At 39.6% G+C, this 13017-nt stretch overlaps 1 protein-coding gene across 1 annotated transcript; it reads left to right on the top strand.

Annotated features, from left to right (window-relative positions):
- Positions 1–3390: 3390 nt before the first annotated feature.
- On the top strand, positions 3391–5124 carry LOC136705785 (homeobox protein six1-like). Its single transcript, XM_066679544.1, has 2 exons — positions 3391–3490; positions 4511–5124. Exon 2 carries the CDS (start codon positions 4561–4563, stop codon positions 5122–5124), a length of 564 nt encoding a protein of 187 aa, XP_066535641.1. The 5' UTR covers positions 3391–3490; positions 4511–4560.
- Positions 5125–13017: the final 7893 nt, after the last annotated feature.

Here is a 13017-nt window from a genome sequence, read left to right as displayed (position 1 = left end):
AAACTGTACGCACACACACACACAGAAAGAGACCTGAAACCTATAGCCTTATAGCCTTAAGCCTTTACCTAGCATTTCCATGCTAAATTCAAATTCCTGTAGAAAAGAAATGCATATGTGTATAAAAGTCCTAACAAAGTGAGTGATGAAGGAGAGCAGAATTTTACCCTGAGGCCGTCTGGAGATTGTTAGCATCACCGCCTTAATTCAAATAAACACAAGACCTATTTTCTGTTGGTTTCAAAACCTCTGGCCTACTATTGTGGGCCTGGACACACAGGGATATGGGGGATTTGGGGTGGTAATATGTAACATGTGTAGTGAGTCGTGACAATTATTAAACTGCTGTCCTCATTGTTATTATTTTAAATTGTAAAATTCAACCACTATGAACTAATCATCAAGCGTGGGGGGGGGGGTCTGCAATATTAAAGATCTGATTTAGGCAGTGAAGTCGGAAAGGAATTATCAAACCGAAAAAAGTTAAGAATAAAAAAAAAGAAAGGGCAGCACGTGGTGCAGCAGATAGGTGTCGCAGTCACACAGCTCCAGGGACCTGGAGGTTGTGGGTTCGAGTCCCGCTCCGGGTGACTGTCTGTGACGAGTGTGGTGTGTTCTCCCGGTGTTTGTGTGGGTTTCCTCCGGATGACTGTCTGTGAGGAGTGTGGTGTGTTCTCCCTGTGTTCGCATGGGTTTCCTCCGGGTGACTGTCTGTGAGGAGTTTGGTGTGTTCTCCCTGTGTCTGTGTGGGTTTCCTCCAGGTAACTGTCTGTGAGGAGTTTGGTGTGTTCTCTCTGTGTCTGTGTGGGTTTCCTCCGGGTGACTGTCTGTGAGGAGTTTGGTGTGTTCTCTCTGTGTCTGTGTGGGTTTCCTCCAGGTAACTGTCTGTGAGGAGTTGGTGTCTGGGTTTCCTCCGAGTGCTCCGGTTTCCTCCCACTGTCCAAAAACACACGTTGGTAGGTGGATTGGCGACTCAAAAGTGTCCATAGGTGAGTGTGTGTGTGTTGCCCTGTGAAGGACTGGCGCCCCCTCCAGGGTGTATTCCCGCCTTGCGCCCAATGATTCCAGGTAGGCTCTGGACCCACCACGACCCTGAACTGGATACGCGCTTACAGATAATGAATGAATGAAAAAAAAAAGAAAGCTGTCTTAAATTGTTTGACATATTACTAAGTGTAACTGTTTCAATATGTAGTTGCCCTATGTTTGTGAGAGGAACAAGGAATTATTAAATAATAAACAAGACACTGTAATTATATTTTGGAAAGTAAATAAATGTAAATTTTCTGCCTAAGGATTTGACCACAACTTTTAAAATATGAGATTAAATTTTATTAAAGCCTCATTCTGTATATTCATATAGTAGAATGTTATCCTGGATCTTGATTTTAATATATTTTTAAATGTTTCCTTGTTTAAAAATATAGAGTCATGCATGGGATTACTGTAACTAACGTATATGCTACAAAATCAGCCCCAACTGCCGAGTCCCTCAGATTTTCTCCTCGTTTGCCCCTGTTTAGGTTCTTCACACACAAGTAATGATCCAGTAGCACCTATAACACTAGGCTAGATTGTGTTCTCCCCTTGTCTGTGTGGGTTTCCTTCAGGTGTTCTTGTTTCCTCACACAGTCCAAACAAACATGATGGTAGGTGGATTGACTGTGTGGATTGTCCTGTGTGTGGGTTAGAGTAATATTTCTGGTAGGTCTCACACACACACACACGCACACACACACTTCATTAAAAATTTCAATGACAGAGAGAGAAAGAGAGAGAGGGAGAGACAGCACGAAAAGGAAAGAGTGTAAGCAAGTGTGAGTTAGAGAACAAGAAGAGGGTAAGAAAGGGAGTAAAGGCAGCTTTTAGTAAAAATGTTTTAAAAAGGAGAAAATGTGAAAAAGAAGCAAGAATAACCACAAAAGTATAAATAAAGAAAGAAATAACATCAAAGTAATCAAATATAACAATGAGAGTGTGTGTGTGTGTGTGTGTGAGAGAGAGAGAGAGAGAGAGAGAGAGAGAGAGAGAGAGAGAGAGAGAGAGAGGTTATTTTCTTTAATTATGCTGCAGGAGTTGTGACCAGAGTAGAAGCAGATAGTTGTTTTCATCTGCCTCAGCTGCTGCAGGAACTCTGGGCTCTGTGTTGAAATAAAGCAAAAAATAATTACCTGCCATTCACAATGAAATTACACATTTTTGACTCTAATGGAAATATAATGAAGTTTTATTGATGACAATGTGGTTTCTCCTTTGTCTCTGTAATCTCTCTAAACATAGCACAAAAAGTAAGGACATTTGTGTTTGGTGGATATTTCTTTGTTGTAACAATGCTTCTTGGTAATAAATCTTCTACCATTGGAAAGCTTGTTAAGCCAGCGTGGTTGTGTTGGTCACTCCGGCACGAACAGCACGCCCAAGCTGATCCCACAAGTGTTCAATGGGGTTGAGGTCAGGAGCTGGCAGGCCATTCCATCCTCTCCACTCCCACATTCTGGAGGTAGTCTCTGATAAACCCAGCTCTGTGGTGGGCGAGCGGTGTCTTCTTGGAGGATAGAGTTCGGTCCCAGACTGTGGAGATATGGGATTGCCACTGGTTGCAGAATTTCATCTTGATATCTCTCTGCATTGAGATTGCCTCCAATGATGATGAGCCTCGTTTTTCCAGTGAAGGAGATGCCGCCCCACACCATCACACAATAAGCTGTTCATCTCCACTGCTCATCCCACAAATGCATGTTCCTTACAAATGTGGCACCATTTAAAAGAGACATTAACAGGCTTTTCAACGGTAACAGATTTATTGCCAGAAGCATTGTCACAACAAAGAAATAATCTACAAACACTAATCTTCTTACTTTTTGTGCTATGTTTATGTAGCAGAAATGAAATCAGATGGAGTAGACATTACCTGAAATCTCCTGCTTCTCAGATATTTATCTTGTGATGACGAACTCAGGAACCTCACCGGTGTCTCTTATTGAGTTCTAGTGGAGATCTCAGTAAAGTCAGGGCTCAGTGCTTAGATAATAACGTTACCATTTATCTGCAGCTGAGCTACAGACAGAACTCTACCCTTTCATTTTGGATAATTTTTCAGGGTCAATAAGTGTATTTCATAAACATGTTATGAGTTATTTAAAAAAAAGATTACTCACTCATTCTGACATTGTTTATTTCTCAGGGAAAACCACACTGAACATTTACACAATTTTCTTTCTCTTTCAGTCCGCTCTCTTTCTCTCTGTCGCTGTGTGTGTGTGTGTATGTCTGTTTTCATGTATCTGTGTGTGTGTGTGTGTGTGTGTGTGTGTGTGTGTGTGTGTGTGTGTGTCTCCGCCCTCTAAGAAGTGGAAGTCTCTCGGTTCTGTTCTGACTTTAACACACTCAGAGGGCCAGACAGAGGAGCAGAGTCAATATCACACACTCCTTTGTTCAGAGGAAGGACTTTCCCTTTAAACCAAAAAAACGCCAGACTGCACAGTAACAGGTTAGTTTCATAGAGTGGTTACTATTTAATAACGGTGTTATTCATGACAACTGCTGTTGTATTAAGCTGAATCTCAATAACTTAAATAAGCCTGTAGTTTAAGAAGTTGATATATCTTACATTATTTTATTAAAGCTTTGTAAACGGTTAATAATCCTTTAACTTAAAAAAGATAGATAGCACATCACTATATTAACTTTTACAGCTTTTATTTCATATTTGCAAATTGCATTCTTGCATATTTACTGTATAATTCAGGTTGTTATTGAAAACTTTAATAGTAGATAATGGTTATCGAGATCTAAGCATATGACTGCTTTTGATCCTCAAAATTACAAAGTAGTGACTGGGTTAAACCTTTTTAATAATGGATATTTGATCTTTAAAGCTGTATTTGAACACATTTGTATGCGTTATATTTATTTTTTTACTTTATCAGTACAGTTTGTACTCTGTAATTTACAGTAGTTATACAATTAAAAGTCTTAATAATATCTTAACTAACTCCAGACTTCAGTGAGAATCAGACCCTTGATTTCCTTTGGATTTTAGTTTTTTTTATTTAATACATAATTCATGGTACAATAATTAATTAGCTTTAATATTTAATGGGGGATTGATATACTATATCTTTTAGATTTTCAGCAATTACTGTGTAATAAGATGTGTAAAATGTATTCAATAATTAGCCTTAGCTTTAGTGGCTTGACATATCATCACTGTTTAAGAATCAAGTATCTCCATTTCTGTCAAGTTTTAGTTAACTACATCATTTTAACACAGCAACTGTCCTTCACACTGTTTGAAACTCTGCTCTGGAATTTTTAAAGACATACACTGCTGTCTGGATTTACTGGACACTGCCCACTGTCATACCATGGTCTTCAAAAAAGTTGTTTTTTGATGTTAATTAATGCTGGTAAGTAAATAATACTAATAATTCTTACTGGATTCTGAAAACTGCATGGCGTCAGCGGAAATGAGCAATAACTCACACTCTTCTCTCTGGATTTCTTTAAGGAAGGTCCTGATTTTTGGATTCTCAGTAGCGTGCGTTTCAAAGGCTTGTAATGTCGGAGTCTACTTCCTTCCACTTCACTCCAGAGCAGGTGGCATGTGTGTGCGAGGCCCTGCAGCAGGGGGGTGATCTGGAGCGGCTTGGGCACTTCCTGTGGTCACTGCCATTGTGCGCACACCTCCACAGGGATGAGTCGGTTCTGCAGGCCAAAGCTGCAGTGGCCTTTCACCACGGTGACTTTCGTGAGCTCTACCAGATCCTGGAGAGCCGAGAGTTCTCAGTGGCAAGCCATGCTCGCCTCCAACAGCTGTGGCTGCGCGCTCACTACGCTGAGGCCGAACGGTTGCGAGGGCGACCACTGGGCGCTGTGGGGAAATACCGTGTGCGCCGGAAATTCCCACTGCCACGCACCATCTGGGATGGAGAGGAGACAAGCTACTGCTTTAAAGAGAAGAGCCGGTGTGTGCTCAGAGAGTGGTACAAGCGCAGTCCCTACCCCTCTCCGAGAGACAAGAGAGAACTGGCACATGCCACAGGACTCAGTGCCACACAGGTCAGTAACTGGTTCAAGAACCGGAGACAAAGGGATCGTGCAGCCAGCGCCAAACACAGGTAGTTCACCTCATTCATTTTACCTGCATTAATTTGTTTCACTCTACACTGTAAAAAAAACTGTTCAGTAACATTTAACAGCTGACAATCCAGTTACCAAAGTAGGTATTGTTCTGTTAATAAACAGTATTTCTGTACAGCAATTTACTGTAATACTCCAACATTACAATCACTGTAGTGTCAGCAGTAACTTCACTACAGCAACACTGATCCAACATCAACTTCACTCAATAGATACTGTAGCTATAGCTCCACCCATAACTCCAATCTTCTGATTCACTGACTCCTCTGCTATATATAACCTCAGAGACACACTATTTCTATGTTGCATTTGAACTCAGATGTAAGAGTTCCAAGCAGGAAATTTCAAATCAGATTTTGTACTCGGAAAGTCAGGAGAGACTCAACAATCCTGAGGTCAGAATCCAAGATGGCTGCCTGCACATAGTTAGTGTGTAAAAGCAGTAGTATTATGCAGTTTATTAGTGTTTCTATCTATTTTGTGCCTCATAAAATAAGTTTTACACACTGTTATATGTGGATTTCCATGGTTTTTGGACTAAAATATTACAAAATGCGCTGTTAACGGGTATCGCTAACAATTCTAAATGGCAACAAGTTAACAAGGGCATAGGGTTTTCTGAATGCTTAACTTGAACGCAGTCAACTTGGGTGAAACATCATTCCCAGCTCTGGCGTCCGACCTCCCAGGTAAATTGAATAGCACATATAATACTTCACTCTAAAGGCAGCTACTTATATATACACATCACATTTTTGGAAAAGTTGAGAAATTTTATAAAATTCAATTAAATATCTGTTTTGTTAATTTTCTAGAGATTTTATATAAAAGCAACATCTACAGTTTTGGTTTTGAAAAGAGAAACACTGTTTTCTGGTTTGTTTATGTTCAGAAGCTCTGCGTATTTTAAGGTGGAATGGTATATTTGAGGGGGAAGAAAATTAGTTTGTTCATGGCTGAAGTTAAACTTCTCTGTAAGTTTTTATTCACTGAATTCATTTGCAAATTGAGTTGTTTAGATTTAGCATGTTTGGTCTGTGCTTACATTAATAATGTTAGTGTTCTCTAGCAATTAGTGTCAGTTCCATTTACAGCAAAAATAAATCAATATTATATATAATAGAGCAGAAATAGAATAACATCCTCATCTCAGTTAATGACCTGTTTCAGGGACCAAAGAGCTAGCAAATTTTGAAGACACATATGAAGACTTTTATAAAAAAAAAGTGTTTTTTAATTAAACTCATCAATGTTGTATTTGAAAAACTGAAAAAAAAAAAAAAATACAAAAGCAAACTATTTCCAGTGTGTTTATCCATCATCTTGATTGTAATTTTATGTAAAAAAAAAAAAATATATATATATATATATATATATATATATATATATATAGTTTTTGATGCCTCCAAAAAAATCCAACAAACTTAGGACAGAGGCAAAAGTTTATAGAATTTTAAAGATTTCACATAAGGAGGTGTTCTCCCTGTGTCTGTGTGGGTTTCCTCCGGGTGATTGTCTGTGAGGAGTGTGGTGTGTTCTCCCTGTGTCTGCGTGGGTTTCCTCCGGGTGACTGTCTGTGAGGAGTGTGGTGTGTTCTCCCCGTGTCCGCGTGGGTTTCCTCCCACAGTCTAAAAACACATGTTGGTAGGTTGATTGGCGACTCAAAAGTGACCGTAGGTGTGTGTAAGTGAATGTGTGAGTGTGTGTTGCCCTGTGAAGGACTGGCACCCCCTCCAGGGTATATTCCTGCCTTGCGCCCATTGATTCCAGGTAGGCTCTGGACCCACCGCGACCCTGAACTGGATAAGTGCTTACAGATAAAGGATGGATGGACACTTTAACTTATATATCACACTTTCTGTTGTGTGTTAATGGAGAGAGAGAGAGAGAGAGAGAGAGAGAGAGAGAGAATGAGAGGGAGAGAAATAAGGTAGATAGATAATTTACCTAATATTAGATTTCTAATACATGCTAACTATAGTTTGTTTTTGTTCTATACTAATATCATGTAATGTCATTCTTTAGTGAGATTTGTTATTGGTTTTCTGTAAATAAATCTGAATTCTACACTGAAGTGTGTTGTTTAAATTCTCTTTCAGTGAAAGCAGACAGATTCTGGATGGTAAAGGGGAATCCATCATTTCCAGTTCAGAGGACGATTTTTCACCGTCACAGAGGACCCCAGAGGGTATAGCAGCAGGGTCCCCAGAATTTTTATTTGGACCCCTGACCTCCAGTCTGGTGGAGCTCAGCTCTTAGAGCACATTTCTGGAGATTTACTGGCATATCAGAAGAGAACAAAACGTTCAGTCACTTTATAATGGAGTGTACGCCTTTTCTGAGGAGCTTCAGTGAAGTGGAAAATGCCAGAAAACACTCGGATAAAGTTCGGATATCGTCCCAGACAAATGTTGTGGTAGAAAAGGATATACAATGATCAGCCATAGCATTAAGTGTGCCTTTTTTTCTACATTTATTGTCCATTTAATCAGCTTCACCAACCCTACTGGCGCATAATTACAGAACAGGATTTGGGTGGTTAGTCATTCTCAGTGCAGTGAGACAGGCTCTGTGCTGGATCAAAGTTGTTAAACACTGTGCCCACTCTCTGTCCACTCACACCTACCTCACTGGACCACCTTGTAGATATAAAGTCAGAGACAATAGCTCTGGTCCGTTGCTGCAGTTTGTGTTGGCCATTCTGTGGTCCTACATCAGGTGCAAAAGGGCACGGTTGGCTGGATGTTTTTGGTGAACAATTCTCAGGCCAGCACTGTCACAGAGGACATTAAAAACTCCAGCAGCACTGCTGTGTCTGATCACCTCGTACCAACACAACACACAATAACACACCAGCCCCATATCAGTGTCACTGCAGCACTGAGAATGATCCACCACCCAAATCATACCATTTTTGTGGTGTTCCTGACCAATGAAGAACAGGGTTAAATTGGGCTAAAAATATATGCAGAGCAACAGATGCACTACGAAATGTGTGTGAGAGACAGACAGATTTTGTTCTTGTTTAGTTTGGTATGTCTTTTCTGGTCAATGCAGTAAAGTTTATCTTTAATGATCATTAAAAATTATTTTTAAACTTTCCCTGTCATCATTTTTTTCATGATCAGTAAAACTGGTCCTGAGGTTATGATTGTTGTTTACACTAAACATTTTGGGATTTGATTTGAGCCTTCTGACTAAAACTAACATAAAGCAAAGCGTGGAAATAGGAACAAAAGGTGTGTCCATAGCAAATACCACACCTTTTCCCTGCTCACATTGATATGTGCATTGTTTTCACGATTGACAGAGATTTCTGAGAAAAACAATAAAACAAGAGTTATATAGACAGTACCATTCATTCATTCATTCTTTATCTGTAACCCTACCTGGAATCATTGGGCGCAAGGCGGGAATACACCCTGGAGGGGGCGCCAGTCCTTCACAGGGCAACACAGACACACACACACACATTCACTCACACACACGGACACTTTTGACTCGCCAAACCACCTACCAACGTGTGTTTTTGGACTGTGGGAGGAATTCATTCATTGTAAGATGTACACTGACAAAAAAAGCATGTTTATACAGTTGTTGGCTCTGATACTGATAATCAGGTCATATCATTGAATTTCATGTTTGTGTTGTTTCGAAATTTTACCTACGCACTAAACATGTCCCTTGTACAGTTATGTGTTAATTAAAAAATTAATAAAACACGTAATTTGAGCAGGACATCCTTGGACATGACCAAACATTTGTGACATGCTTTTTACAAAAACCCAGACGTGGATAAGACAAATAAAACATGATCATTTGTATCTAAAACGATCCGAACAGGGAAGTGTCCTGGTGTGTTAACAGGAAGTGTGGATTTTTTCTTCTTAGATCCAGCCTCTTTGTGGTTGTGGAAACTGAGGGAGTGACATTCCAAGAGGGTTTGGCAAATTTAGTGGAAAAAACGCACGTTTACCTTGGACTCTGAGTAACTATGTTAATGTCCAACATCCAAGACATTTGAGACTTAAACAGCTGAACTATTCTTCTCTACTGAGATCTTCTTCAAATCTGTTTAAAATCTATTAAAGATGATGTAATAAACATATTGTTACTCTATGTAAATAATGAATGCACAGAGAGCACTGAAAAGTTCTTCCCACCAGATAATTCTTCATTGGAGGCTTTACGCTAGATGACAGAACATGCTGTGAGCCTCTGATGGCAACAACAATAGCATTAGTCAGGTCAGATACTGATGAAGGATGATTAATTTTGGATCACAAACACCACACCAACTCATCTCCAAGTTTCAAAGAACATAGATCATTTGCTCCACTGTCCACAGCCAGGGCTTTAAAACACTCTAGCCCACATTTGCCACTAAGAATGCTGACTTGGTAGCTGCTCCGTTATGTTAACCAATGTTGTTCTGTGAGGTATATGTGTGTACTCAACTGAACTGGAAACCTGATCCCCATTCTCCCTCTCTCTCTTTCTCTCTCTCTCTCTCACACATGATGGTAGAAAAATGTTTGCTGGTGATATTTTACAGAGATGTGTGTGTGTGTGTGAGATGAGAGAGAGAGAGAGAGAGAGAGAGAGAGAGAGAGAGAGAGAGAGAGAGATCAACCGCGTAGCTTCTTCTTTCTTTTTTTTTCTCAATAATTTATTTTTTCTGTCTGTATTTTGGTTTAAACAAAATTACTGTTTTTTACAGTTCTGTGCCTTATATACAAAATTAATAATTTTATTTATATTGTCACGTTGCTATGAAAATAAGTATTTTAAGAAATATAGCAAAAGGACCTACCCTACCTTTACGTCATATCCTCCACAGTTTTGTCATTTTTCCATTTCCATGCATTTTATTTTTTGTGTTGCGTATGTACCCCTAGTTCCGGCCACTTGTAAATACAATATTTGAAATCTTAGCTAACTGTAAATAAATAGAAGTACTTTACTCACTCAAATCAACATTTTTCAGGAGTCATATGTGTGTAGATTAATGTCCAAGACCTGTTTGACTTTGAAAGAAAATATGTTTTTAGATAAAAACGCTTTTGTTTAAGTAGGTGCCAATACTGCTAAGATTACTAGCGCCCCCTAACTTCGGCCACCTCCCCTGCTTGTGACAGTCAAACGAGACAGTTACTACCACATCCAGTGGTTTTGAGAGGTTCACAATGAGATTATGTTTGTCCTGTGTTGGTATCCGTACTCTACATGTAAGGATTAAAATGGCGGTAGATTTTCCCCTCAGAGAAAAGGAAGCTAACCGCTAAGCTAACTTTTACACTGAGGGAAATATCTGTTGCGAAATGGAAATGTGTTGTGTTCTACATGCAGTTTTGCACACAAAGAGTTACAACACTGTTAGAGACACTTAAATATTATTTAGATATGTGATTTTTTTGCAAGACTGATGTTTAAATGCCCTACTAAGGCGTGAACTTACATTTTATTTTTTTACCCACTGCGATTGGCGAAGAGAGAGAGCGGAATTGCACCATATACGGCCGGCGTTAGGGGAAAGTCTGATATATAAGTACAGCTGTGTAGGCTAATCATATTCAAAAGTTTTACAAAAAAATATATTTACACCAGCAGATTTTAGTCAAGTAGTATGTTGTTTCAGCAGGAGAACTGTTATAAACACAATCTAAAACTAAACCATGTCAGTCATCTGAAACCAACATGTTAATCTAAAAATACCACAGATTTAACAAACATGAAAATAATCCTCAAACAGAATAAATAGAGCTTTTACAATTTTAACCAATTTGTGGCTGTAAAATGGCACTCGTCCGCTCAGTTTGCATTAGTCTTTGGGGAAATAAAGCCCTCTACCGCCCTCTAGTGGTTCACTCCCGCTATCACAAGCTCAACAGATACCGTACTGTCTGGACAGCTGCGTTTTACCCTCGTATAGATCTGAAACACCAAACATATTGTACACTGTACTTCATGTCAATGTGTTTTCTGAATTTCTAACTGAAGCTTCACAGAAGAGCGTGCTTCGATGGCGATAGATAGTGTTTATGAACATTATCCAGAAGTAAATTTTATTTTCCCTTTCTCAAAGCTCTTAAATTCAGATTAACAGCCCCACCACCACAGTAGCTCTAATTTACATTCACCAAAAACCTCTGAATCAGTGGAGGCTTTCACATTTATAAAAGTGTGTGTGTGTGCCTCTGTCTGTGTGTGTGCTGAAAACGATTTGGTTTTTGCTCAAGATTATTTGGCAAATTAATAGAAAACATACTCTAAAATTAATCACCTATTTACATTTAAATCTTCCAAACATTTATATCTGTCCAGAGGCGTTCAGCCTTTTACAGTAACTGTGGTGTATTTCTCTGCTGTAGCTGGAGCTTTGTTGTGACCAGTGACCCCTCACTGACCCTTCTTGGGAATTACTGTCACAGTGTGTTATATAAGCTCAGGGCAATATGGCTACTGATTACTCACAGGGAGGGCATTAAAGAGAAACTGCCCCAAACACTGCCCTCTCTGTCTGCAGGTTTTTAAAAAAATAAAAGTACATATAAATACTAGTTATAGTTATGATAATCAACCCTGACTGCAGCTTATATACATCACAGATTCTTTTTTAATACCTTAGAAATGGCCCATATTGAGAAGAATCGTCCTCAGTTTAAGTTATAATTAAATATGTAAATATTGTCTGTGAGAAATTTGGTGTTTTCTCTCTGTGCTATTCTTCCGGATGCTCTGGTTTGGAAACATATGTTGGTGGACTGGTTACTCAAAAGTGTCTAAAGGTGTGTGTGTGTTTGTCACCCTGCGATGGACTGGTGCCCCCTACAGGGTGTGTTCCTGCCCTGCGCCCAGTGATTATGGGTAGGATCTGGACCCAACGTGACCCTGAACTGGATTATGAATGAATTTCACAATGTTCTCAGTCCTATTAATTCATAGAAACTAAGTTTATCTTGAATTCATTGTTTTTGTGCTGTAACTAAGATTAACACATTCAGCCTACAGCAGTTTAGTTCCTTCGATTCACTCTGACCAACATGTTTCATTTGTTTTTTCTTTCTTTATTTATTTTAAATAAAGACTAATATGAAGTGATTCAGGGGGCGGCACGGTGGAGCAGCAGGTGGTGTCGCAGTCACATAGCTCCAGGGACCTTGAGGTTGTGAGTTCAAGTCCCGCTCCGGGTGACTGTCTGTGAGGAGCGTGGTGTGTTCTCCCTGTGTCTGCGTGGGTTTCCTCCGGGTGACTGTCTGTGAGGAGTGTGATGTGTTCTCTCTGTGTCTGCGTGGGTTTCCTCCGGGTGACTGTCTGTGAGGAGTGTGGTGTGTTCTCCCTGTGTCTGCGTGGGTTTCCTCCAGGTGACTGTCTGTGAGGAGTGTGGTGTGTTCTCCCTGTGTCTGTGTGGGTTTCCTCTGGGTGCTCTGGTTTCCTCCCACAGTCCAAAAACACACGTTGGTAGGTGGATTTGTGACCTTTAAATGTCCATAGGTGTGAGTGAATATGTGAGTGTGTGTGTGTTGCCCTGTGAAGGACTGGCGGCCCCTCCAGGGTGTATTCCTGCCTTGCGCCCAATGATTCCAGGTAGGCTCTGGACCCACTGTGACCCTGAACTGGATAAGCGCTTACAGATAATGAATGAATGAAGTGATTCAAATCAGAGCTCATTTACATAAACAAGTCTTAAAGTCACAGTAAGTACTGTTTAATTGTTTGTTTAATTATTAAAAGAATGAGTATGAGAAATAGATATGTAATAATATCTAGAACAAAAATGTATGTATATAAGTGCTCCTTATGGAAAAATAAAAGAAAAAAATAATTGTTAAATAATATACAAATAAAAATCTATTGTTCAAATAATAATAATAA

Source organism: Hoplias malabaricus, chromosome 8 (genome assembly GCF_029633855.1).
Source record: "Hoplias malabaricus isolate fHopMal1 chromosome 8, fHopMal1.hap1, whole genome shotgun sequence".
Lineage (NCBI taxonomy): Eukaryota > Metazoa > Chordata > Actinopteri > Characiformes > Erythrinidae > Hoplias > Hoplias malabaricus.
The sequence above is the reverse complement of the archived record's forward strand: the minus strand, read 5'-3'. Positions and strand labels throughout refer to the sequence as shown.